General features: G+C 41.8%; 1 protein-coding gene across 1 annotated transcript in view; it reads right to left on the bottom strand.

Moving 5' to 3' along the window:
- scn8ab (sodium channel, voltage gated, type VIII, alpha subunit b) overlaps window positions 1-26,960 on the bottom strand; it is a 41,162-nt gene that overhangs the window by 4,957 nt on the left and 9,245 nt on the right. The window contains exons 3-24 of the mRNA XM_019880483.1: window positions 22,792-22,910; window positions 22,577-22,666; window positions 22,357-22,485; window positions 20,936-21,027; window positions 16,095-16,316; window positions 15,853-15,916; window positions 14,733-14,874; window positions 14,093-14,299; window positions 13,734-14,015; window positions 12,044-12,095; window positions 11,019-11,156; window positions 10,590-10,828; window positions 8,964-9,137; window positions 8,480-8,836; window positions 8,216-8,389; window positions 7,000-7,293; window positions 5,356-5,473; window positions 5,114-5,268; window positions 3,867-4,040; window positions 2,596-2,718; window positions 493-777; window positions 362-415 (exon numbers count right to left, since the gene is read on the bottom strand). Of these exons, the coding sequence (XP_019736042.1) occupies window positions 362-415; window positions 493-777; window positions 2,596-2,718; window positions 3,867-4,040; window positions 5,114-5,268; window positions 5,356-5,473; window positions 7,000-7,293; window positions 8,216-8,389; window positions 8,480-8,836; window positions 8,964-9,137; window positions 10,590-10,828; window positions 11,019-11,156; window positions 12,044-12,095; window positions 13,734-14,015; window positions 14,093-14,299; window positions 14,733-14,874; window positions 15,853-15,916; window positions 16,095-16,316; window positions 20,936-21,027; window positions 22,357-22,485; window positions 22,577-22,666; window positions 22,792-22,910 (3,684 nt within the window). The remainder of the gene's footprint in view (window positions 1-361; window positions 416-492; window positions 778-2,595; window positions 2,719-3,866; window positions 4,041-5,113; window positions 5,269-5,355; window positions 5,474-6,999; window positions 7,294-8,215; window positions 8,390-8,479; window positions 8,837-8,963; window positions 9,138-10,589; window positions 10,829-11,018; window positions 11,157-12,043; window positions 12,096-13,733; window positions 14,016-14,092; window positions 14,300-14,732; window positions 14,875-15,852; window positions 15,917-16,094; window positions 16,317-20,935; window positions 21,028-22,356; window positions 22,486-22,576; window positions 22,667-22,791; window positions 22,911-26,960) is intronic.

The raw sequence follows: 26,960 nt of genomic DNA, 5'->3' as shown, positions 1-26,960 counted from the left end.
GTCAACTACTGTAATTTCATAGATGAACATTCATGGTTTATTTTAAAAATTTTTATTTCAGTATGACCGCATGGCCATCCAGAAGAAGGAAGGCCATTTGGGAATTGGAGTTTACATTATTATCCGATAGCTTTTATTTAATTTTATCTTGGATTTGACACATACTCCATTTCTATATGAAAAACCAAAACAAAACTAATACTAAAACTAATTTAAAAAAAAAACAAAGCTAAAGGAGCATTAAAAAAGTGAAAAAAAAACCTAACAAACCCACTCTAAAAAAAAAAAAAAGTCAAAACTAAATCAAAAGTAACGACAATGACAAAATCCTAAAGTGTTACAAACCAGCGAACAGCCCTACCTTTCTCGAATCTATTGCCGCATACATAATGTCCATCCACCCTTTGAATGTTGCCTGCAAGGTTGAGACGTAGCATGTGAGAAAACACTTTGGCGCCGGGAGAGACAACGCGTCGAAAGCACCCCACTCACCACTTGCAGGAGGGCCAGGTAGCCCGCCCCCACATTGTCAAAGTTGATCTTGACATTTTTCCACCTGACTTCAGAGTGGTTGTCGTTCATGAGCGCAAAACACTGCGTTCGGTTGTTCACCTCGTTGGGATGGAACATTTCCTCTTGCGTGTCATTGTAGCAGAAGTAGTACTTCCCAGCAAAGAGGTTCACGCCCATGATGCTGAAGATCAGCCAGAAGATGAGACACACCAGGAGCACGTTCATAATGGATGGAATGGCCCCAACCAAGGCGTTCACCACCACCTGAGGAGAAGAAGTGAGGACACGCTCAAATCACGTGCGTTTTGCGCTGACCAACTCACACAAACGCTGAGGACGTCAACACACGTATAGATTGAAATGCACACAAGGCAAAATGTTTGCAGTGGTCTCTCGAAATAACGGGCAAGGTTATTTCTTGGCAATTTCCTTTTATATGTATATAAGTAATAAGTAATGACTTCCTAAATTGTCCGCCATGATTTATTTCATTGGCCAATGAATTATTTCATTGTCAGGTCGAATTCCAGGTTGCTGCAACTCGGAATTTTTACCCAAACAAATCAGACGAAGGAGGTCGTTTCCTTTATGATCCGATTTATAGTTTTCCACATATGTAGCCTGTCCAGTGGTTGGTACTGTATCGATTTTTGAACACACGTAATCAGATGTCTGTATTGAAATCTAGCGTTTCACCTCTTTGACATGCAACTAGCTAAATCCAAACAAAATTTTGCGGTTCATGCTCAGATTGCACTCAAAAATATTTGTTGGTCTTGATAAAAAAAAAAAAAAAATTAAAAAAAATTTGCAGGAGCTACAGCAATTTGTAGGTAACATGAAAACCTTTAATCCAGTGTATAAACATTGTTAGAAGTTGTACAAAATCAATTAAAGCAATTCGCATAATCAAGAGACGACTCGAATGTGCATTTTAATCGACACAGGCTCTGTGATTACACAACCAAAGAGCATTAGGGCCACACACACACACACACACACACACACACACACACACACACACACACACACACACACACACACAAAGTATAATACTATGAGAAGTAAGTTGTCGTACTATCAAAATAAAGTGCTAATTTGAGAAAAACAAAATTGAAATATGATGACAAAAAATGTCATTTTTTCTTACGTCATAAAGAGAAGGAAAATTCTAAATTTTCATGCATTAAATCAGAGATCTGTAGCACCGTATTGGTTAAAAGTGGTAGAAATATAGGATTTTAATATTTTAACAATAGAGATGCTAGCTTAAAGTAAAATATAGCATATTTTACTTTTTGCTATCTGTGTCCCTTGTATTACGTCTCCTTAAATCTGACCTTAATTATACTGTAAGTAAAGCCAGGGTTTTCTGTTGTAGCTAGTTTATGCCCAATTCACCGGACACCAGACTTTATCCTGGTAACAACTTTATTCTCATAATTTTCCTTTTGGGTGTTGACCTAATACTCCTTGAAAAAGAAAGCTAAAATATGAAAAACAAAAACAACAAAAACTCGGGAGGCACACACAGGAACGCTAAGAGCTTGCCAAACACGACACGATGCATCCGTATGAATAGCCATGAGATGGATGCCGAGCAAGGATGAACGGGACAGGGGAGCATATGCAACCAGAAGTTTGGTGGTCTTCCAGTGTGGCGATAACCAAAGCCAAACTGCCATTAAGATCAGTGAACAGCACATTTGGTGACGGAGCGAACAGGCAGAAGCTTCTGAGCCTAACACATTTGTTTCCCCTTTGGCCCCAACAACAATTGTGAGAAGCCCCACCCGCCCCCTCTTTCATCACTGAATCAGGCTCAGAACATCTATCAAAAGATTTCGCTGGAAACTGTCATGTATTATTTAGGGGAGCAGCAACCAAGTTCATGCACAAGCCAGTTTGGAGTTTCTTTTGATCATATAGGATGTTTATAGAAGTAGTTTGACCATCGGAGATGATCTGCGTCCATGCAAAAACAAAAAAAAAAAAAGGTTTACAATTTGCTCCATGTCATTTTCTAGCCTTTTCTTCCATCGGCATGCAGAAGCACAAGCCGCCTGGTATCTTGGGCCTTACCCTCATCCCTTCAAAACGTGACAGGGCCCTGAGGGGTCGCAAGGCCCTCAGTGTCCTGAGTGACTTAATTGGGCCAAGATCGGAGAAGCCCAAGGCATTAGCTATAAGGCTGACTATTGACACCTACACAGATAGGGACAGACAGGGGGACAGAGCAGAGGAAGAGAGGACCCACATGGTTAGAGGGGACAGAGCGAGAAGGTCGGGCCCTACTCGGACTGGAATTGTCAAAACATCAATCGACACACATGAACTGCAGCTTCTGTGTAGATACACCTATGTAACTTTTGCTCAATTAATTGTATCAAACCCGAGCTTTCGTCTGTTTTTTTTTTTTGGGGGGGGGGGTAGTTTGGCAAGCGAGTCGAGCGACGACCAGCTCGATGGCACACCTGGAAAGAAACTTGTGGTTGGCGCAAGTGAGAGGGAGAAAAGATAAAAAGAGTCCAACCAAGGGAGAAAATAATCGGAGGAGGGATGTTCTCACAGACACTCAACCAATAGGACACGATAACATACAGACAGGTACAAAACAATACGGTTTCAATACCAGAGGACGTCTCACTTAAAAAGGACAAAGAGAAGAATGCGGAAGATTGAGGAGTTTCGGGGTGGGCACAGAAGAACCTGTGAGAGTCCCAGCACAGCAACACAAGCCTTACCGTGGACCCTCTGTCACGCTTTAACTTAAAGTGCATACGGGCGAGGCACCTGCTGTGAGAGACAAGACATTAGAGCAGAGAGTTGCATGAAATGTGAAGAACTGTTCATGTGACAGCACAATTTGGAATGACTTGGTATTTGGGAGACTCAAAAAAGGCTTCGAAATATGGTTGAAACCACACTTGTTCCACAAGGCCTTCGATTTTGAACTCCCTAGCTCCATTAAAAAAAATAAAAAAGAAGAAACGATTGAACGTTGGCAATCCTAAAACAGAGTAACAGAGAGAAAGTCAAATTAAGTTAAAAACTCTAAAGGTTAGAGTGCATTTAAAGTTCACTCTGAGATTTCAGCCAAAGACGAAAATCCCTAACTTGTTGTGAGTAGTGAATACATTATGTATGAATCCCCACAACAAGGCAAAAAAAAAAAAAAAATCCTGCTGCAACACGCGCCATCAACATGATGGAAAGGTCGTGACGATGCATATTTCAAAATACAACATTCAGTAGTCCGAAGCTTAAGTCAAGGAATAGCGCACTAAAAAGATGACAGTGGGCAATACTGCCTACATTGTTGATTTCTGCAACTCGCACACAAATGTACTTACATCCACAATGAAGAAGTCCAACCAGCACCAGGCGTTGGTGAAGTACTTGACAAAGCCGTAAGCCACCCACTTCAGCAACATCTCCAAAATGAAAATGTAGGTGAAAACGCGATCGGCGTACTCCAGAATAATACGGATGGTCTTCCTCTGCTCAATGTAGACGTCCTCAAAGGCCTACGAAAGCAGTCGACAAGTTTTACATATGCCGCATGGACTGTGATCTTTTTCGGCATTTCTACCCACATTCTATTCTCATGACCGTGTGTTAAGTAGTTGTTTGTATTTCTAAACTGTTACATTCATTTAAAACGGATAGTTTAGATCGTAGATAGTTTGTTAATATGGCCACGTTGCATTTGTTATGTATCATGGAGAAAGAGGAAGGAAGACCAACTTTGCACCATTTCTTTTGCATTGCAAGTGAATACTCGACAGCATTTAAGTGTTTTCATTTGGCCACAGGCCTCCTCCGGAAAGTTGCGACGCGAAACTGGATTTTGTCGTATTAAAGCATTAAGGCGGCTGTGTGGCTGTCCATTAGCAACAATCAGAATGTATAAGAAGCAGCTGTCAAGCAAAAGCAGGAGTTGGTCTTCCTTGTACATCTCATAGAAAGGATGATTTGCCTTTAACCCTTTCAGGGGTTACTAAAGTGGACATCTCATCATGTTATCAGGTTACAGGGTGCATGAAAGGGTTTATCAAAGGAGCGCAACAGACCCTGCCCAACTGGTGCATTCCCTTAAATAAAATTTATTTGAAGGGGCAGTTTGCAGTTCCCCCCCACCCCCAAAAAAAAAAATAAAAATCACTAGTCCGTCTACTCTGGACCCATATTTTACCTTCAATTTAATTTTTAAGAAACCGCTATGCCTTCAGAAGAACATGCAAAGAGGGACAGAACATTTCTGCTCTTCAGGTAAGTTTTTTTTTTTTTTGGTTGCCTCAATTAGATTTTTAATTGATTTCACGTTCCGGAAAATAAAACTTCAAAGTACGGTCATAACATTTCGTGTTGTAGTAACACTTTCATATCAATAAGTCAAGCTATCAAGATCAAGTAGGCTTGTTTACAGCGCTAACGCTAGCTTAGTATTTCTAGCGCTGTTATTTCATTGGACAGCATTTTCTGTGACGACTATTTACAATTTTCAATCCCACGCCATCATGAACAACAATGCAGGAAACTGCAGACTCCCCCTGATGTGATTTTTAAGCGTAACAAACAGATAGCATTAGTAGCTTACCAGAGCTCCACTGCTAAGTAAGATCATGAAGATGATGAGTGTTTCAAACCAGTTGTGTTCCACAATCAGATAGCAGGTCTTCCTCAGGAACCACCAGTGCTTCCCCCAGCCGTGAGTGATGGGAACATCACAGCACTTGTATTTTGCCACACATTCTGGATGACAAATCGGGAGGCGAACCGTTCAATGTGTGTCACTGAAATGGCCAATCAATCTTCCCCGACGGTGTTTATACCACATACCGTCTGTCCAGCAGGCCTCCGGGTCAAGGTACTCCTCCACAACCTCCACGACTGCCACCTCCTCCACGTCAGGCTTAATGTCTATTGTGCTGCCCTCAGATGAACTGGTGTCATCCAGCTAGGAGAAAGGCCCAAACACAGACACTTACGCGGGTGAGGAGTGCAGTCATTTTAAATAAGGCCAATATGTGTTTGGATGAATCACTTGATTTATTGCTACTATGCTCTAAGTGTTGTAGTATTGCATACTGCGCAGTGATCAAAACTCGCCGTGACGCTCTACTTCTTAGCGTAGAATCAAAAGGAAGCAATTAGACGAATGCTTTAATACTGTTATTGTGCTGTACAGTGAAACTCCTCTACAACGAAACCCACATAGGCGAAAATACCCCCGAGTGTGAAAAAAATCTTCATGCATTAACACCACTATCACTCTCCTGCCCCCCATACAACGAAAAAAAAACCCTGTTGCGATATACGAAATATTTTTCTCTGCTCTTGCCTCACGAAGAGATTCACTACAACGAAGTCTAATCCAACAGCGACCTCTACTGCTTCGTTCGGAAACAGCAAGAGCAACCACCATACTGGTTTACACGTGCGCAGTAGTCCAGGAAGTATTTGTTATTGTTAGTTTCAGACGCAGCAAGAACGTTGCATTGCTAAAATGGCTACAAAACGGACCTTTGGATGTCAAGCAGCTAAGACAAGAAGAGCTCTGACGCTGGAAGAGGGGGTAAAAGTGATCAAAATGAAAGACGGAGGAAGCAAAATAAAAGACATTATCCAAGAAATTTATGTAAGTGAAAGTGAATGCTGATTGTAAATTTCGCAATTTCTTTCCCTTTTGTTCTTTCTACACTGACTATGTGAAGTGTCAAATAAGTTTATGCTTATACTTATGCACTATTGGAATAAAATTAAAGAGTACACATACGTGTGTGTGTGTGTGTGTGTGTGTGTGTGTGTGTGTGTGTGTGTGTGTTTACATCTGATATCAAATTTGCTTTAGTGAAAAACCCCCTGTTGTGAAAAATTTCTTGCTGCAAACATGATTTCGCTGTAGAGGAGTTTCACTGTATTCATAAATATCCAGCAGAGATGAACAGATTTTTTTGTTTGAACGAGTTGAAGGCACTGATAAAACACATACGTGTTCATTTTCTCTCTCACAATAAGTTGCTCTGATAATTGATCGAAATGAATTCAAAACCAGCACGCTACGAACTTAAAAGTCGACACGTTTGTGGACCTGCAAACGCAAAGCTAATTCAATTCATGGGCAAGTGACACTGCACTTTGTAATTTGAATTTGTCAGCAAAAAGCTGCTTCTGCGCTCGCTCTCATCTCGCTTGCTCTCCAAACATCCGGACAAGTCGTTGCTTTTCTGATTGGTTGGTGGTAGTTTTGTGTGGCGTCGCTTCCTGCAGTGGCTGGCTATGGTGCAGCGAGAGGCTCAGGGAACATAAACCTGATACATCCCCTGAGGGGGGGGTGACCGGGTAATATCTATTAAAAAAAAAAAAAAAAACTGAACACTAGTGTTGCCACCTTAAAAAAAATTACGATTGGAAAAGTATGTGGGAGTCCACTGTATACTTGACCTTGTGCTGTCCATTCTCACATTGGTGTGTCCTACTTACATCCTTACTGTTCTCCACATCTGATTCACTGCTGAAGTCCTCCGTGTTAAGGTTTTCAAAGTCCGACTCTCCGACGGCAATAGGAACACACACAGTCAGGTTGGGGTTGTGGATGAAGGACATGTAGTCTTCATCAATCATGTACTTTCCGACGCTGCTCCCGATGCCGCTGGTGGTACCGTTGCCATTTTTAGCAAAGTCCAGTTCACGGTTGATGTCCACCGAGTGGTTGGCTATGCAGTTAAGCTTTTTCTCATACAGTTCATCCAGAGGTTTTTGTTCATCCTCGACAGGCTGCAAGTCAGAGTGACAAAAAAAATTATTTGTTTCACATAACCTGCTGTCTACATTTTGTGGCTCAAATTATGGTGTTTTTTTATTTTTTATTAATTTTTTTTTGTAATTACTGATTGTACCTTTTCTGACATGATGCGTCAAAGCCAAAAGGTAAGCAGAGCTGCACTGGGTTATGTTAGATACAGAGGTTTGCATTTACTTCTTATTGCGGCACATTCTTGATAGTTGGGTGAAGGTGTCATGGCGGTGGTGAAGATTGAGGGGAGGGGGCTATTTGTCACTGGCAATTAGTCGGTTGCATGCACCACATACACAGATCCACATGACAAACGTAATTGGGTGTCGTGCTGCTATTGTGGAAGCTTTCATGCACTTGCTTTTTTTAGACTCCGGCTCAACAAGTTGCCCTCTCCTAGCTCTACTTCCCCTCGTCATGAAGTAAACTAAAGCCACATAGCATTGCTCTCGCAGTATAAGTACATTGGGAATAAAGTATGCTTTAATTCCTTAATCCTGAGGCTATTTTAAGAAAAGCATGTCCCGGGCATGTTACTCAAACATCTGGTAAATGTTAAATTCACATTGTTTTTCATTTAGCTTTAGCTCACAGTATCCACAGAATTTGTGTGTGTGTGTGTGTGTGTGTGTGTGTGTGTGTGTGTGTGTGTGTGTGTGTGTGTGTGTGTGTGTGTGTGTGTGTGTGAGAAGAACGTGAGCCACTTTTTTGTGTGAGTACATTTGTCCTCATAGTTAAAATGCCATTCAAAAAGAGTTTCATTTGAGCTGACCTCATTATTGAAACCTGATTGATGAATCTGCTGACTTTTATGGTACATACAGTATATCACAGTACAGTATATCATAAAGAGTTAGGGGAGGCAGGGTGGGATACATTTGAGCGCGCTACGTCTTTGCATACCTTCTTGAGCACCGTGGCAACCAAGAGACGCACGTGGGCCTTGATCCAGGCAATGCCTATCTTGATGCGAGCGACAGCGAGCTGGAGATTGTTGGGCTCGCCGTCATCATCTGTGGCGGCGAGGTTGTCCGCACTGAATGAGCTCAGCAACAGAGCCAGGAACAAGTTCAAAACCTATGAATGATTGAAACTTCAATAGGTTGCGGTCTTTCAAAAGCTTCGACAGGATGTCACTCGGAGAGCTTTTTTTTTTTTCCAACTTACCACCAAGTTCCCGATGACCATGACCATCATGAAGACTGTGAGGCACATTGTCTGTCCCGCCACCTCCATACAATCCCACATGGTCTCAATCCACTCCCCACACAACACTCTGAATACAATCAGGAAGGAGTGGAAGAAGTCATGCATGTGCCAGCGAGGCAGCTTACAGTCATCCGCGATCTTGCACACACAGTCTTTGTAGTTTTTGCCAAACAGCTGCATGCCCACCACGGCGAAGATGAAGACAATGATGGCCAGCACCAGGGTCAGATTACCCAGCGCCCCCACCGAATTACCAATGATCTTGATCAACATGTTGAGTGTGGGCCATGATTTGGCAAGTTTGAACACCCTCAACTGCGAGAGACACGGGAAAACAAAATTACTCCAATGTTTGGACAATCATGCCTGCCTGTATCCCTCATTGATCACATAGCTGCCTAATGTTCAGAAAAGGGGGGGACAGAAGAAGGCTTCCACTTACCAATCGGAAGGACCTGAGCACGGACAGACCCTCCACATCTTGGAGTCCCAGCTCCACTAAACTCAGAGTCACAATAAAACCATCAAAACAATTCCATCCTTCTTGAAAGTAGTAGTAGGGATCCATGGCGACCAGTTTGGCAAACATCTCCCCAGCAAAGATGCCTGTGAAAACCTGCAGACCCCCAGAGAAAATCAGATTGGTTTGAATGAAGAAAGTTATGCAAACAACAACAAGAATGCATACAACGTTAAGCGTTGGTCAAGATATCACTGCTGTACAAGGTGTGATGGAAAAGTTTCAGGATTGGTGTCACAAAAGTGATATCTAGAGTGTTCGCCATCAATGTGAACCAGTCGATGACACATCCATCTAGGGATAATGCAGCATTTGACAACTAGTGCCTGCTTCACCATGACAACACGCCCGCTCACAATGCCCTGCCGCGGTGAAGCAACCCAATCTAGAGCTGTGTGATTTATTTTTTCCCTCTTTGCCAAGCTCGAGAGGGTCATCAAGGAGACCTGTTTTGAAGATGTGGACAAGATCAAGAATGTCGCGACAAGGGAGCTGCTGAGGATCACGTAAGAAGTGCGTTCAATTACAGGGATTATTTCAAAACTTGTTATTTGTGTTTTGGATTTGAAATTGCTGAATATCTTTTCTTGGGATTTTTCTGACACACACCGTATTGATCTCTGAATACATTTTGGTTACCAGTAATCCCATTTCCACCAAGCAGAACAGTTTGGATTACCTCTGTATGGGTACACCATGCTCACACTCTCATTGTCAAACATTGTGAGCGCACTAAAATAACAATTCTATGTATTTTTAAAAAGTGATATGTGTTATGTTTCTGTTGTGTGACATGGGATTGTTAGATTCCCATTGACAAGGACCAGTGAAAAAATGTAATATTCATGCCAGGGCATTAGTTGATGGTGCACTATAGAAAAAATGATTTCATGAGATTCAGGTCAGAAAACACTTTTGTCACATAACTCACATTTGGCAGAATTTTATATCACAGCGCTTTGTTACAGCCGCACCTGTTGTGAAAGTACTTTATAAATAAAGATGCACTGTATTGTATCGTATAAATACAGAATCATGTGGTGAAGAGAAACACCCACTGAGTCATACTGCACCATCCTCCACCAGGCTGACCTAATTTCCTGCACTGACACTGAGTCAGGGCTATTGCCAAAAGAAGGCTGTTGCTATCTGACAGACAGACAGAAGTGGCCGTTTGCTACAGATTCAGCCAGTCAGACACAAGGTGCTTTTTCTCCCCTCTCATTATTTCAAGGCTGTAGACCGAGTGCTTGGTATGAGTGTATAACAAAGACATTCCAGCAGAAGTTGAGGTAAGCAAGACACAACGGAAATTGGAGCCTGAAATGAGTGGGGATGCGATGAGTTGGAGAGAATGCGGCCTGGCTACATTAAAACTGAGCTAAATCTTTAATGAGCCCCCATCAAAGCCCTATATACAGTATGAATGTGTGGTCTTAAGTGCACATATCAAATTGACGCATGCGCAAAAGGGGCAAACTTGCAATATTTCCGCTAACTCGGCAATGGGCCGATTAAGAAGTAATACGAAAATGCGTTTCTTCTCACCAGATTGCCTACGAAGAGGACGCCCTCAAAGTGTTCTGTCATTGGATAGTGCTCCATGGCCATGAAAAGGGTGTTGAGGACAATGCAGATGGTGATGGCCAAGTCAACAAATGGGTCCATGACAATCAAGTAGACTATATGCTTGATCTTCAGCCAGTGGGGATGGCACTCCCAGATCAGAAACGTGTTGGCGAATTTGTACCAACAGGGGGGGCACTTCCGCTGAGATTCTTCCAATTCTGCAAAATTACAAAGATGGAAGAAAAGTGCAAAAGTGACAGGTGGCATGAACTGGACACCTGAGGAGTAACTTTTTCTCGACAAAACCGACATTGGATGTTTGACTTCTAATTCTGGTTTTATGAGGCTACACTAGACCATGAATGTAGCACAACATAGGCAAGCCATGATATAAAATTGTTGATATACCCTCTAACAGAGTGTTGGTGACGACGCTCATCTGACTGTTGGCGCGGTCTTTTCCTTTGAAGGAGGAGTTGAGCTGGTCCACAGATACCATGAGAGAGCCAGAGTGCTTCTTCTTAATTTCCACGTCTGTGGTCTGTACTCAGAAAAAAAGACAAACGCGTCGACTTATGAATAAATACACTTTGACAGATAAGGATGTCCTTCTCTATCACAGAGCCACCAAAGCTATGTTTCGACACGAACTGATTATAATGAAACTAATTTAAGTTTGTGTATCATCTTCGTTATTTGTTGGCACGATTACATAAAGTGTCAAAGTGGAGCATTTCCTTTTAGTTAGCGATTTTTACACTCAACTTGGCCTGCGCATCCAAATGAAAGGAACATTTCTAAGTGATCTAAACAAGCTAGTGCTTCATGTTTTACACTCTAAAGCAATGAGGGGCAGCACAATGCCAGGAAAAGTCGCAAAAAAGAAAAAAAATAATAACTTTCCTTTTTTTAGATTTCAAAGCATTGGGTCATAACTACAAGAATTTGTTAGCCGTTGATATGTAGTGTGTCAGTCTGCTTGGTGTCGCCTTCCTCACAGCCGCTGATGTTAATACATGATTAGACCTACTGACGCATCAATATCACCATAACAAGCTTTAATGTAATTCCTTGTGTGACTGACTCTTACGTGTAAATCAATGACGATGAAAACGAATGAGCCAGGCTAGCTTGTTCAGGTCACGACAAACGATAGCTTTTTAGAAGTGAAAACCTCAACATATTGTCATTTAAAGCCTAGGCCCATCATTTACATAACATAATGACAGTCTACATGCAACGGCATGCAAGTCATGTCAAGAGAGGAATTCAAGACATTATTTCCTGCGATATACCATGCTACATTTGGAGAGAGTTAAAAAAAAAAAACATACATGTAGGTTGGTTGACAATACAACCGAGCTTTTATCATGCTAGCTAGAATGAGCAGGGATATTGTCATAGAGGGGGAAGTATCAGAATTAATCTTGCACCATCCAGTGGTTCAGCAGCAGTGGATAACTGAGGAAAATGTAATGGGACTGCCTAAGGAACAAGAGGAGAGCGGGAAGGGAAAGGAGGTAAGAAGACAGAGCTCAAAAGAGGGACAGATTGAACTAGCGTGACCTCAAACCAGGAAAGGCGCTACAACCGAGGATGAAGTCAGCTTAGGAACGATGCTGCCTGCATTTACGATGACTGCGGCGTAAGCTAAGCATTTGACGAGATTCCCTCCCAACAAGTGAGGAACAACAACAATCAATTCATAGCCGGACGTCGATGTTATTCTTCTTTAGATGCAGTGTCATAAACAATGAATCAACAGAGCCTTTCTTGGTTGCAGACAAGATGCACACCCTATTTTTGCGACCTTATGACGTCAAAAACAACCACCAATTGCACATGATAGAATTCCCAACGACCAACGTGACCTGCACTCAACAGAAGTGTTGAAGTTCGTTTCAGAAACTATGAGGGCTGGATATCACTTAGTGATGCGGGTAGACGCCCATCTACATTTTACTCAACTTGACAACCTTGTGACAGTTTTTACAGCTCAGCCATCTTTAGCTTGCTCAGCTGACTCCGGCGCTTATTTGACAAGCCATTTCTGCTATGTGAACCACGAGACTAGCCAAAAGCTGCCATACGGTAGCTCCTCAAGAATCTGGTTCTACAATAAAAAGGTTCAATGGCAGGTTGAGAGATTTGAATATATTGAACACAGGATCACAGGTCGGGAGTGAGATTATTTCTACATGATTGACTGTTATGTAATATGCGCTGTTATAGTTGTTTCGTCATATCCAAGCAGGTACTGAGACGGATTATTTCTACATGATTGACTGTTATGTAATATGCACGAATTGGCGCTCTTATAGTTGTTTCGTCATATTCAAGCAGGTACTGAGACAACAGAATGATAAAGATGAACAGAGAATTTTCCTCACAAAGGTCGCGGGCATGCTGGAGCCCGTCCCAGCTGTCTTCAGGCAGCCGGCGGGGTACGCCTGCCAGCCAATCGCAGGGCACACATTGATAAACGACCATCCGCGCTCACACTCACATCAAGGGACAATTTCGAGTGTTCCATGAAGCTGCCATGCATGTTTTTGGAATGTGGGAGGAAACCGGAATACCCGGAGAAAACCCACTCAGGCATTGGGAGAACATGCAAACTCCACACAGAAAGGCCGGAGCCGGGATCGAACCCATGACCTCTGCACTGTGAGGTTAACGTGCTGACCAGTCGCCCACCGTGCCGCCATGACAAAAATTTGTTTTGACGCCCGTGGTTTAAAATATCTCCTCAAGTGCAAGGCTCTACACTCATTTTCCACCGGAAACACTGATGCAACCAACTTTCCCCACATGATTTGGTCGCACCCTTTTTGGGCGTAACAGCATGATCATGCAGGTTTCTCAATAGCTGTCTTAATTGGAGTACCATAGTTTTGCTAGCGATATCTGGAAACAACTGTCACTATGGTGCAGTACAACCAAAATAACACACATATTGTTGAAGAAATACCGCTGTTTCAATCAGAAATGAGCAAAACGTTCTTCTTAGAATTTGTGGAAGTGCCTAGAAGTGTCTAGACTCTCGTTCGATCGTGCAAGGGTAGCGAAGTGTGCGGTCAATGTGAATCGTACATATTGTATTTATGTTCCTTCGTACTTTACCTGGTTCATGATCGACGTCTTCCTGCCCAGACGGCTTCCCGGGAAACGCAGGGTACTTCTCTTGCTGCCGTCATCCGACTCAGACTTGACAACCTTCTCGCTGTCCCCCTTCTCTTTCTCCTGCTCTTTCTGGCGCCATTTCTTCTTGCGATTGCGACGCTCCTTGGCACTCTTGGAACTCAACTTAGAGACCTCAGAGGAACTGCGGGACAGATGACCGCCTCCCTCATCCTCCAAGGCGACCTCCGAAACCGTGCCTGCAGAGGTCACCATGGCCGCCGCCTGGATGGGATGAAAAAAATATCCAAGATGATCAACGACGGATCTCATCAGAGGCGCACGAGACATCCCGTACCAACCTGTGTTTCTTCCTGTTGCTTTTTGAGCTGCTCCAGCATGGCTTTGAATTCAGCCTCCTTTTGCTCAGCCTCTTCAATGGTGGCCTGGTTCTGCTCCTCGTAGGCCATGGCCACCACAGCCAAGATGAGATTGACGAGATAGAAGGAGCCCACAAAGATGACCAGCACAAAGAAGATCATGTAGGTCTTGCCCGCCGCTCGCAGAGTCTAACACAAAACACAGAGAAACAGTGATTTGCTTTTCCCAAACTCAGTCTTGTCTTGTATGTAGTTTATCTTTCAATTTGGTTCATGTCAGGGTCCGTGATGGCTGTTGCTCAGCATGGCATGTGTACGAGGTGAACGTGCTTTATTCTGTTCAGTTGTGTTTAAGCATTATTTCACATCACAAATAGTTGACTGGATGTCCTTTGCACAATTTAAATCCCGGGAAAGAAAATTCTGATTCAATTCCATTTCAGATTAGTTTTTCCCCAGGAGCATAACACACGAGGATTGCAACTTTAATCTGTGGCGATTTTGACGAGACCGTGGCCACTCTGTTTGGTCGCAAATCAATCGCAGGGCACGTTTTGAGACAGACAACGCTTCACATTTCTAGACACCATCACTGAGTGTGAACAGAAGCCTGCTTTATTACCAGCATGTAGAGATTTTCCCAGAAGTCTTGGGTCATCAGACGAAAGAGGGTGAGGAAGGCCCATCCGAAGCTGTCAAAGCTGGTGTAACCATAGTTGGGGTTCCTTCCGGCTTTCATACATGTAAAGCCTTCAGGACATCGACTGAAAGTGAAGCAAAACAAATGCATGACCTTTACATCGCAAGAAACGGATACACACGCATCAATTCAAAAATCAACATTGATATCCCAACACGCTGACAACATCTGCACTAAACCATCCCAGGCAGAAGTCTACTTTCTTTTCCACTTCCACTTTGCATTCAAATCTAGTCCCAAGTAATACAGAACAAGCATACAAGTGCAATCTCAAACCATCTGCTGGATCTCATGCAAACTTAAATGAGCTCATTTTATTAAGAACAGCTATCAAACTCCGGATCCTTGAGCGCCACTATGCTGCACGTTATAGCCGGTTCCCTTCTCCAACATACCTGATTCAAATGATCGGTTCATCGGGAAGCTCTACAGGAGCCTTATGTCGCTCGTGATCATTTGCTGAGGTGTGTTAGAGGAGAGAAACATCTAAAACATGCGAGGGGAGCAGGCCTCAAGGACGGAAAATTGCCCTCTGTACTGTACTGTATCAACTGAAGCTTTTAATAATGGCGTACCGTAATTTCTGGACTATAGACCGCACCTGATTATAAGCCGCACCACTATATTTTTAAAGGAAAAAAATATTTTGTACACACATAAGCCGCACCTGTGTATAAGCCGCAGGTGCCCATATTGTAACATGAGATATTTACAAAGAAAGACGGTACACAGGCGGCCGTTAGAAAAGTCTTTATATAAGCCGCTTCATGAAATAAGCCGCAGAGTTGAAAGCGTGTGACAAAAGTCGCGGCTTATAGTCCGGAAATTACGATAACTGTATTTCAATGTGGGGCAAAAATAAATTACAAACAACTGTCAGTGCACTTCGACAGCACTCTAAAACACAACCACAATAATAAACAACAGTTACATTAAAAGCTCTGGGGGAAAAAAAGTTATTTTGGAAGGCTATATCTAAATCGATTTTGCAAGTAGTCAGTTTACGTCGACATGCATCAAGTGAATGAAAATATCAACTTACCCCGAGTCTGAACTATTACCACATAATAGCGCATCACCCTGACCCGGGTAAAAGTAGAAGTTAGCTGTGGGAAGATAAAAACATATAACGCCGTCATTAATTACAAGTCAAGTACATCCATGCTGTGTGTGACCTGAATTGGCAAAATAATATTCGGGAGAAAAAAAAGAAAAAAAAGAAATAAGCATCGGCTATATTGTTGTCATAGTATTTCATGAAGTAACAGTGTCATGGTGACTCACTGTCATTCATGATGTATTCGTCCCAGTCAAAGCCCTTGGAGCCATTGGACAGGTACATGTTGGTCGTATTGATAGGCCAAAAGACACATTTTTGCCGCAGGTTCCCCATGAAGAGCTGCAGGCCGATCAGAGCAAAGACGCTGAGGCAGAAGACGGTCAGGATCATCACGTCGGAGAGTTTCTTCACAGATTGGATCAAGGCGCCCACAATGGTCTTGAGGCCTGGCAAGACCCAAAGAAGAACACGGCATACACACGTGTGCACAAGTACACTTACATTAAATTAAGAAAAACAAAAAAAACAGGAAAACTCAAAGATACAAACACACAGATAGAAATGAAATAAAAGGCTCATCCAAATTACATGAAGTAAAATGCTCTTTTGAACACCTGTGGCTTTTGTGTCAATAAGCGAGGTCATGGAAACTTGTCATGTACGCTCTCATTAAGCGTTGCAATCAGAAAGGAAACACATTTTTGTTCTGAGAATCGAATCGAAGTTCTGCGTATTCACTGACTGATCGGAGTTAGGGATGGGTACTGAAGACGGTACTTTTTTGGGGTGTGGACTGATTTGAGTCAGGTCGACCAAGCACCACTTCGCGTGAAATTAAACAGTGCCATATTTCGGTTTTGAAGTATTCTGAGGTGTGACTGTCCGTGAGTACAAGAGTTGTCGATTTTCCACGTCGCACAGGAACGCAACAGTGTCCTGCACACCAACGTAATGACGTCACCCGGTTCACGCAGGCCTTCACCCATGCTAAAAATACATTTCCAAGTCGAGGCGGGAGTGAGATTTGCCCGCCACTAAGACAAATAAATACCGTTTGTGAAGTTGATTCTTAGCATGATTTTGTTGACCGTAGAGGGGTGGACTTTTCAGTCGCTGAGAGGTCCGTCTACCCGCACCAAATGAGTCATGCTTGTTTTTCCCGAGTTACAATATGTTTGCATTGCGTTTTAGAACGATACTTACCCATGAGCGCATTTCGAATTCCATGCGCATCAAAATAGCGAAAGATTGTGGCCAAAATGTAGCGACCATTATGTACCGTTTAGGGGACATTGAAAATAATGAATTCGATCCAATTATTCTCTTTGTTCTTGTTCGCGTCCTCCACTAATTTCCTCTTAATTTTTTTAAATTTTTTTTTTAATGTTTCAGTCAAGCTGGGTTCAAACTCATCGTGCATGCCCTGCGTTCTTGAAAAACAACTGCACAAGGATCGAAGACAACACGAATAAAATTATTTATCTTATTTCCTTGTTTAACTTCATTCCTTGTGTTGTCTATTGCAAAGAACTTTGCTTCTCACTTTGTAGTTGGTAAGATTCATTTATTGTTTGCTGTTTCCTGCGTCCTTTCATGATTTGACTGCATTTTTTTTTTTTTGTGCCTCCGTCTGTTCTTGTCAGCCCTGTTCCATGTAACAACCAATCAGCTTATGTCACATGAGTTGCAACTTCATGTTTCCTCTGTATCGGTGATTGTTTTGGTTACTGATGGTTTTGAGGGGGGGGTTGTTAATTTTGAATTTGGACTCTACAATGCGCCTTATTTATTTTCTGGAAAAGAAATACTTTCCTCCTGCTTCTCTGCCCTGCATTTGCTGCATTTGGGTCCACTCTTACTTCCACAACACCACCATGAAAACTCCACAGCCGTGACAGTAGTCAAGTGCAAAGATTACCAGATTTTGATCACTTAACAAGAACGTTAAGAAGGTATCAAGTTGTGTTTTTTTTTTAGACACTAACTAAAGTGCCGATACACTGGGATGAAGCTGGGCTGCACACAACAGAGAGTACTGTATATAGATGGAAGCACAGAATCTTGTGAAGCATCCAACATGGAAATCTCTGATTTCTAACCATAAATAATGGAAACAGAACAATAAAAGTGTAGCCTATGGGTGTGTTGGCAGCTTGCGGGCTTAATATTTTAATGCGGGTGTGACCGCATGCAGTCCTGCTTCTCAAAATCTCCAGTTTGTTTCAGGAAATTGTCCTTAGCCCGTATTATTTTGGAAGTGTGCACATGACGGTTATGATAGTTTTGGGATTTTTCATTATCATTTTTTCATGTTATTATTTTTTTCAAATTGTCTTAATTTGTTTTAGACTCAATTTGTAGGTTTTTATTCAAATTTTTTTTCTCGAAAATGCTTTGTTTTGCTTTTATTTTCAGATGTTTTCAGTTTTTTAATATATGGAATATTTTTTCGAGTGGAGATAAAGTGACTATAAAAACAATCACTAAGTATTGTGTAATAAAGTAAACTCTAAAAAAAAGTAAAGTCAATTCTCAAATGACTGTTTGACCTTGCCTCTTTTTGGATGGAAGTAAAGCAAAACGGAATAAATGCAATTTCACTTTTATTGTAGTTAGCTTTAGTTCGCTTGATTTCATAAAAAGCATTTTTTGTTATTTTATTTCATCAACAAATTGATTTTTTTAAGTTCAGTGTTATTTTGTTGTTTTTCGTTCACTATAATAACCGAGGTGCACGCGAGCAAACAACTTTGAACAAAAGAGAACATGTGCTAAAGTGTGTTCACTTTCTATATATATGACTGCGTGTGAACATTCAATCGACAGTATTCAGTTGCTTTTAGGTTAAAACAGACAAAACCAAATAACTACAGCGATAGGGGATGTTTCCTCGAGGAGAAAATATCTTTTTCCTCTGTATGCGCCTTGAATGTCATTTGAATTGCTGACCGGGCCGATGGCAGTCAATGCGTCAAATAAATCAGTGGATCATATTAGGAAACATCCCTTATGAGTTGCAAGTGAACAAAAATAAACTCCATTCATATTCACAGCGAGGGGGCAGAGCAGGAGGTGAAGACGAGAAAGAGAGGAAAGGCGAGGAGGAGCAATGACAAGGTGTCATGCAGGTCATTTAAACGCCAAGGCTGAAGATGCTCACTGTGTGTCATCCATCTGTAAAGTGGAATTAGGAATGTGCCTTCCACAAACTCTTCACACTCATGCAAAGGCCGAAGGCTGATTTTGTTGGATCCACTGGTGATATACGGTGGATATAAAAAAAAAAAGTCGACATACACTTGTTCAAATGCCAGGTTGTGTGATATTTCAAAACATTTTCCACCATTGATGTGACATATCACCTTTCCAACCCAATTGAAAAAAAAAAAAAGAAATTAAACAACTGAGATCATATGGATGGACGTGAATAACTGGGGATGTGCCAATCATTAGAATTATTATACATTCAGACTCATATTGAATGAGGGTCAGCACACTCCTGCCACTGTTTGAAGTGCTTCTGATTCACCCCCAAATCAAGTTGTGATGTTCTAGTAGGCTTTTTCTGACGTTTTTGTGGTCACATCTTACAACACAAGCCCATCGTCCACGAAGAGTTTCCACTGCATGGCAGGGATCTTAATGTTTAAACGTGCCAGTCGGGAGAAGGCTACAAAATAATTTCAAAGGTATTAAATATGCCAATGAGGTCAGGAGTCGTCAATCGTAGGAATGATGTTACATTTCCAAGAACTGACCGATTTTCCCGAATTGATGAAAAGAAAGAAAACTGGTCCGTAAGGCTGCCAAGAGGGCGAACGCAACATTAAGCGTTTCACGGACGGCGGGTACTACAGTGGACAGCTTATCGAGTTATCAGGTTACACGGTGCATGAAAGGAGCTGCAGGAATTTCTAATGAGTATTGGTTGATGAGTACATGTGACACACCCGTCTTCATCGTATGTCTGGACTAAGAGGAAGGGTGGGGTGGGAAGACGAAAACCTTGAAATCGCCCAAATGCAAAGGGGAAAATGTGTGATGGTCGGCTGAAGATAAGGTTGCAATTATGGACCGTAATTGTAAAAGGTATGTTTGGCGTAAACACAAGACCAAAAGCCTACTAGAAAACATGAACTCTATTTGGGGTTAATAGGAGGCGCGTTAAATAAATGCTGGCAAGTGTGTGCTGACTGCTATTTAAAATATCTTTGAATGTGACTGACTACATCCCCCAGTTATAAGTGGGCATGCGCACTTGCGCAACGACATTTTTTCAGTTTAATTCCACTCACAAAAAAATGTTTATATATATATATATTTTTTTTTTATTCAATTGAGTTGTGCAGTGTAGAGATCACATTATAGGTGGGAAAAGGTTTTGAGGTGATTTAGCCTGGCATTTGAACAAGGGTGTGTAAACTTTATATATGCACTGTATATATGTGCGTGTGTGCCTCATGCTGAATTCATCTCATCTGTCATGACATTTCTAAAAGAGTCTGCAAAAAAAAAAAAAAAAAAAGGCAACGTTTGGCGCCTTGGAAATAGCTCAGTAATTGCTCTTGAAGCCAAACCTGTAAAGAGCACGTGTCTCCAAGCATCATGCGGCACTGATCTGCAGTCACATTTAGGCTTGGCAGTCTCAAGGAATGTCACAGTCTTTGGAAAAAGGTTAAAACAAAAAAAGAAGAAGAAAAGAAAAGAAAATACGGGAGAAACCCTGTAGATTTCGACTTCTCAGACGGAGCTGAACAGCGGTGTCATACGGGGTCAGAGGAAACAGTGTTATTCCCAAGGCACAACATTTCTAGTCATCAGAAATGGTCCCCAGGCCACCGAAGCTGAGATTAACATTGGAAATCCCACATTGGTGTTAAAATGTTCCGACTGCCAGTAGACTGCTAAGCCTATCAAAAATGTATTACTACCATTTTTGATTTGTTAAAAAAAAAAAAAAAAGCTATCCAAAAGTTGTTACATTCGCCTCTCATAAATAAAAGAATGAGAACATGAAGATGGCTAATAGCTAAGCTCAGCCTTAGTGTTTAAATGCGAGTCTCACCTGGAATGACAGAAATAGTTTTCAATGCTCGGAGAACCCTGAACGTTCTTAGGGCCGACACATTCCCAAGGTCCACAAACTCTGTTATATATCTGTAATGAGGTAGGACGACACAAAGAGCAGAACTCCATGACACACGACACACGACACACCAGAACGACACGCACGCATGGACGTGCAGGAGCACGACAGCATCACCACCATCGAGGACCAGGAGGGGACACCACAGCGTGAAAGAAAGAAGGAAAGAAGAAAGAGAGACGCCCGGTCCGACTCGGATTGAGGAGGAAGACGGATGAGCAAGAGGAAAGGAGAGGCAACCCAAACAAAACCACAGCTAACATCAACCCGGCGACTCGCCCTCCCGCCCACACAAACACCTCTTACCTGGGATAACCGATATTGTTTTCAAAGCCCTCAGAACCCTGAACGTACGCAGAGCTGACACATTGCCTAGGTTTACAAACTCTGTTATATACCTGCAAGGTGGATCAGACACAGGCACTCAGCAGTCGTTCCCAAAGACTGGAACCACAGAGAATGTTCACATCATAAGCAGTACGCATTTGACCGCATGGACAGAAGTCCCGAAAAGAATATTTTACGAAACGGAAAAATTGCGCTGAACAAAAGTGTGCTGTCCCCCCCATTGAGCCATAACAGAGTGAGGGGAAATTGGCTGAAAAGTTACAGAAGAAAAAAATCTGTTAACGCCTGTAAAATGATACAGTATAAGAGGCTTAAATGTTAAACTCACAATTTTAAACAAAAGCCGATTTGAAAGGGAAAATTGATTTTTCATTCACCAGAAAAAAATGCATAAGCCTCCAATCAAACCAAATCGTTACACCTTGAAATATATCGAGTTGCGTACCGAATATTAAAGAGGTACATCTAAGGCAGAGGTGTCAAACTCATTTTTGTTACGGGCCACTTTGGAGTTACGTCTTCCCTCGGACGGCCGTTAATCATCACGTTGTGTTGTTACTTAAAAAAAGGCACACTACTCGTTTTGAAATCAGTCAACTATGTGTTTGTTGTTTGTTCAATTATTACAGTGAGTGTAAACCAAGTCACAAAATTATTGCAAAATGTCACCGTTATTTATTACATATGGCAATTTGAGATTTCGGTACCAATGTAAGCAAGGATCATGGAAGTTGACATGGATGATTTGCTTTCGCGGGCCGCATAAAATGACGTGAAGGGCCGGATCTGGCCCCCGAGCCTTGAGTTTGACACCTGTGATCTAAGGTCTATATAAGTACTGACGTGTTCATTCAAATAGATGGAAAGTGTCAGCAAAAAAGTCATCGCATCATACCGTCTCAAAGAAATGAACCATCATCCCGCCTGGGTCGAACCAAATCGAATATACATTTGTTTCTCCAAATCCTCCTTTACAAGGTCGTAACACTTACGCCATTGAAATGACCATGAAATCCAGCCAGTTCCATGGATCTCGAAGAAAAGTGAATCCATCGATGGCAAAACCTCTGGCAACAATTTTTGTGAGTGACTCAAATGTATAGATACCAGTGAAGGTGTACCTGGAAAGAAAGGAAAAAAAAGTAAAGGTTATGGTCAAGAGACATGATTAGTGTATTTTTTTTAATGTAAAAATTGATGTGAGGTACTTACTCCACTTGTTTGGACCACTCTGGTGGGTCGCTAAATGTCATGAATATACAGTTGGTCAAAATGGTGCACATGATGATCATGCTGAATAACGTGAGAAGGCGTTAAGGCTCAATAGACACAAGTTCGTGCGTGTCCGCTGTCGACTTATCACACATGCAGAGCAAATGGAGCATTTAAAGCCACGAAAAAAAAAAACCCTGACATTGAAAGGATATGAATGTATCAAAATCTTAATTGCTATTCGCCTGAATATATTAAAAGGGCTGATGAAGTACAGGGAGGGCGTGGCACTAAAGCGGAAGATTGTTTTCCCCTTGTTTAGCACTATGAATGTCTGCAGAAAGAAGGGAGAGAGAAAAACAACGAGTGTGGTCATTTGGGCAAACATATGGCATGTATTACAATATTTAGGTCCAACATTTTTTTTTTTTCTCGAAAGGAAAGATCGGCTGGCTGACTCATGAGATTATGTCTGAGTCACGGGCCTCTGCTGCATCGTGTTCCCCCCCTCCGAACCCAAAATGGCTTTTTCCAATATACACGACATGTCTATAGTGTGTATAGATATATCATGATGGAGATTTTTTTTTTCCTGAATGTCTCCCCCCCGCACTAATGTTACTGCTTTACACATTGTATTCTCCCTAATATTTACCCTGGCTGCTGTGAGAAAACAGCGTGTGATGTAATGGCCCTCCCCTTTAGAAAAGGACGCGGCACAAACACAGCACAGAGGTGCCGCTTGCATCAGTCCTGCAGTGCTTCCACCGTGACAGAGGCAAGAAACGGAGGCATGTGAAGCTCCGCTGCGCGCTTGCCAAATGAGGCTCTTCGGCCCAGGTTTAAAGCGTTTACTGGAAGAGAACTGCAAATGCTGTCATTGATCAGTGGCAGATCTGCTGACTCCATGCTCTCAGCAACCACTCCCCACCCATAAATGGCAGTGGGCCAAGTGGAGCTGGGCACTGGAGTGTGAGTGGGCATGTTTTTGGGGTGCGTTATGACATGACAGGAAAAAAAAAACAGATGACCATTATAGAACAATTATTTAGAAAAAACAAATGCAGTGGTGCCTTGAGACAAAAGTTGAATTGACCACGCTTGTAACATATAAGACTCTCGTCTTAAATCATCTTTTGACAATGAAATGAATGGAAATGCCAATAATCCGTCCAAGCCTCCCTGCCCAGCCCCCGCCCCACCCTCCAAAAATGCGTTGTTAATGTATATTGTTATGCGGAATAGCACTCGTTTATATTGTACCTCAGAAAAACATACAGTAAATACATAATAAAATTGAATGACAAAGAATTCAACCACATCAATAAAATGGGGCCCCTTTTGTGCCCCTTGGCCGCTTAGTGGCAGTAGAAGACAGACAGACGGTTATACTGGTCCTTGCAGCAGGGCGTGTGTTGCCTAGGGGGATGTCTCAAGTCCTCTCTGAGCTCATCAGTACAGCACTGATATCAGTCATCCTATAAAGAGGATAAAGAGTTAAACGCTGAGTACTGTTTTGTTGTCCATCTACATGTTGCTGAACCATGTGTTCAATCCATTTTTAATCGGCGTTAAGACAAATGCGAACAGTTTTAAACAAAAAGTAAAATAAAATGTGAAGCAACGATAGATTGCTGTTCTCACGATGACAAAAATCCTTGATCCACAATCTGGATTCTTGACCCATGCCGCACTACCATCACTTTCATCATTTCACACACACGACAAAGGCAGGCAAAACTATAACATCCTCTGATGAGCTGTGTGAATGAAATAAAAACTTTTTTTTTTCGAATATGCAGCCAAAATACTAAATCTACAGGTTTGCTTTTCACGTCAGCTTATAACGTCCCAGCACCTCTCTGCTCACCTTTCATATACTCTGCTTCAGTCTAGGCACACGATACAAATAATACTCCACACAATCAACACAAGATGAAAGCACATGATTGAAATTCATGTGTGTGCGCTGTGGCCCAAAGGTCAGAGGAGTTTTGCTGACAAAGCAAATGCAGTGTGTGCATGGAAGGAGACATGAATAATGAACAATTTTAAAATGAGCAAAAAGATACCGAACAGTGACAGCCAATGGAATTAAGAGTAAGGCCATGTCTGAAGTGAAGGCATCATCAAACTAGATCTTTTTTCGACGAGATTTTTTTTTTTTTTTTTTTTGTTATCAGAAGTTACTAGAAAGTCTTATTGTCACTGGGTTTATTTGAATCACTCCCGAAAAAAAGATCCTTTGGATTTACTTAATTCGAACATGTACATGGGTTGCACATGATTAAAATGGTGTAAACGTGTATAATTTTCCTCGAAAAAAAAAAAAAATCAACGAATTATATCTGTTAGTTTAAGACAGGTCTGTCAAACTCATTTTTGGCGCGCGCCACATTTTATTTACCATTTCACTTGGAGGGCCGTTAAGACTGAAACCATGTAAAGAAGTCAAGAATAACTGTTGATTGAACGATTGTTTAAGTTACTATCATGAGGGGTTTGGCAACAAGAAAATGTTTAGAATATACCTCTTATTTATTACACATGACAATTTAAAATTTTGGTCAACATTTAAGAAAGCATCATGGAAGTTGACGTGTTTGAGTTGCTTTCGAGGGCCACAAAAAATGACATGGCGGACCAGATCTGGTCCCCGGGCCTTGAGTTGGACACCGGTGGTTTAAGACGTTTTAATCATATGCCACTGAAAATCAAGTACTCCAAAATGGGACTGAACAACAAATTCTGCGATTTGTCAAATAGCAACCCTGCTAACAAACAAACATCTGTTGCGCTCGACAGAGGTATTTCCTTATACTTTGATCAAATGTCCTCGTTTGCTCGGGCTACTGTTTTTTTTGTTTTTTTTTTTTACACACTGTCAGGGTCGTCCACGGACGTTTTATAAATTCATGAAAACGCCAGGCTTTAATTTCTTCTCGCAGGATCCATTAGCATGTGTTTAATTTGATTTGAATGATAAATGAGAGATGGTGTGCTTTTTTTATTTTTATTTAATTTTTTTAATGAAAGGCGGAGTGCATGGTTCTCGGTGTGTGTGACATAGGGACTGGCGTGTGGAGAACCGAGAAAAAAAGCCAGTGGCGGTAAGGACAAGTCTGGAGTAGTTACACTCGGTTACAAGCGTGAGTGTCAACATATTTGGCGCTGAAATGGGACGCAACGAAGCTCCAGTTGCATATGCGAGCAACACAAAATCCCGTTCATTCGTCTGTGTTTCACCACATTTGTTCAAGTCGCTGGGCCGAGAGGTACGTTAGGATTACGGTTCGGAGCTGAGGACAGTGGCGACACACGTAAAAGGTAACGGTGTGCAAAGCTCACACATATATATTTCAATGTCTAATAAAGGTGCCTTTCGGTGATCCCAAAGCTCATTTCGACACAGAAAAATTTTTTTAAAAAGCTGTATGAGGAGAGTTTCTGCATGGGTCACCGAGTTCCTGAATTGTCAGACCCCGGAACACAGGATGGAGAAGGAAACACTTGCGAGGAAGAAAACTAAAGACTGAAAGTGACGTTTTTATCCTAAAATTAATTCAATGAATATCCTTGTGAGACTACTGTTTTATTATTTACATTATTACCGTACATTGAAATGATTTTGTTAAATCTGTATAGATAACCAGTGACAAAAACAAAGGTGCTCAATGAGGGAGGAGTGACTTTTGCCTGAGGCCGAAATGCGTCACGAGACACAGTTTTAGGCACCCCCCCCCCCAAAAAAAACAAAACATTTATGCTGTATTTCTACAATTGAATACAGTACCGGTACATACTTTTCACTACTGCATACCTTTTCAGCAATTATCTTCATCCAGTACTGTGTCATGTATTTCGAAACAAATCTCTGGGACTTCACGAACAAACCTAATTTATTCCAAATGATACATTTTAAATAAAAGCAATCATTTGCTTTTGAAATGAATAAGCAGCTGAAGCTACAGTACCTCATGCAGTTTCATCACAATACACAAAAAGACATCAAGGTTGCGTTGTCCCCCTGTCCTTCAACACTGTATGCGGTGACTCTGTGACTAATATTTAGCGGTAAGTGTCTGTAAGTGATGAATTCTGCACTTATCTCATTTAAAGAATGTACCCTTAACAAAGACATTCCATCAGAAGGTCAATCTTTATCAGCCTTATTTGCTTGCAAAGCAGTCAAATTAAATTCCGCATGTAGCGTTTCTTATAGAGAGACAATTCAACAATTGGTGGGCATAATGCAGCTTGCAAGAAGCGGAGAAGGGTAACAGAGAGGAGCTTTCAAGTGAGGTGGGACAGCAGGAAAGCGGTCCGAAAAAAAAAAAAAAAAAAGAGGTGGGGCTGAGATAAGTGTTTGTGATGCGGAGCTGTG

The sequence above is a fragment of the Hippocampus comes genome, unplaced genomic scaffold (genome assembly GCF_001891065.2).
Source record: "Hippocampus comes isolate QL1 unplaced genomic scaffold, H_comes_QL1_v1.1 scaffold68, whole genome shotgun sequence".
Lineage (NCBI taxonomy): Eukaryota > Metazoa > Chordata > Actinopteri > Syngnathiformes > Syngnathidae > Hippocampus > Hippocampus comes.
Note: the sequence above shows the minus strand (reverse complement) of the source record. Positions and strands in the feature narration are given on the sequence as shown.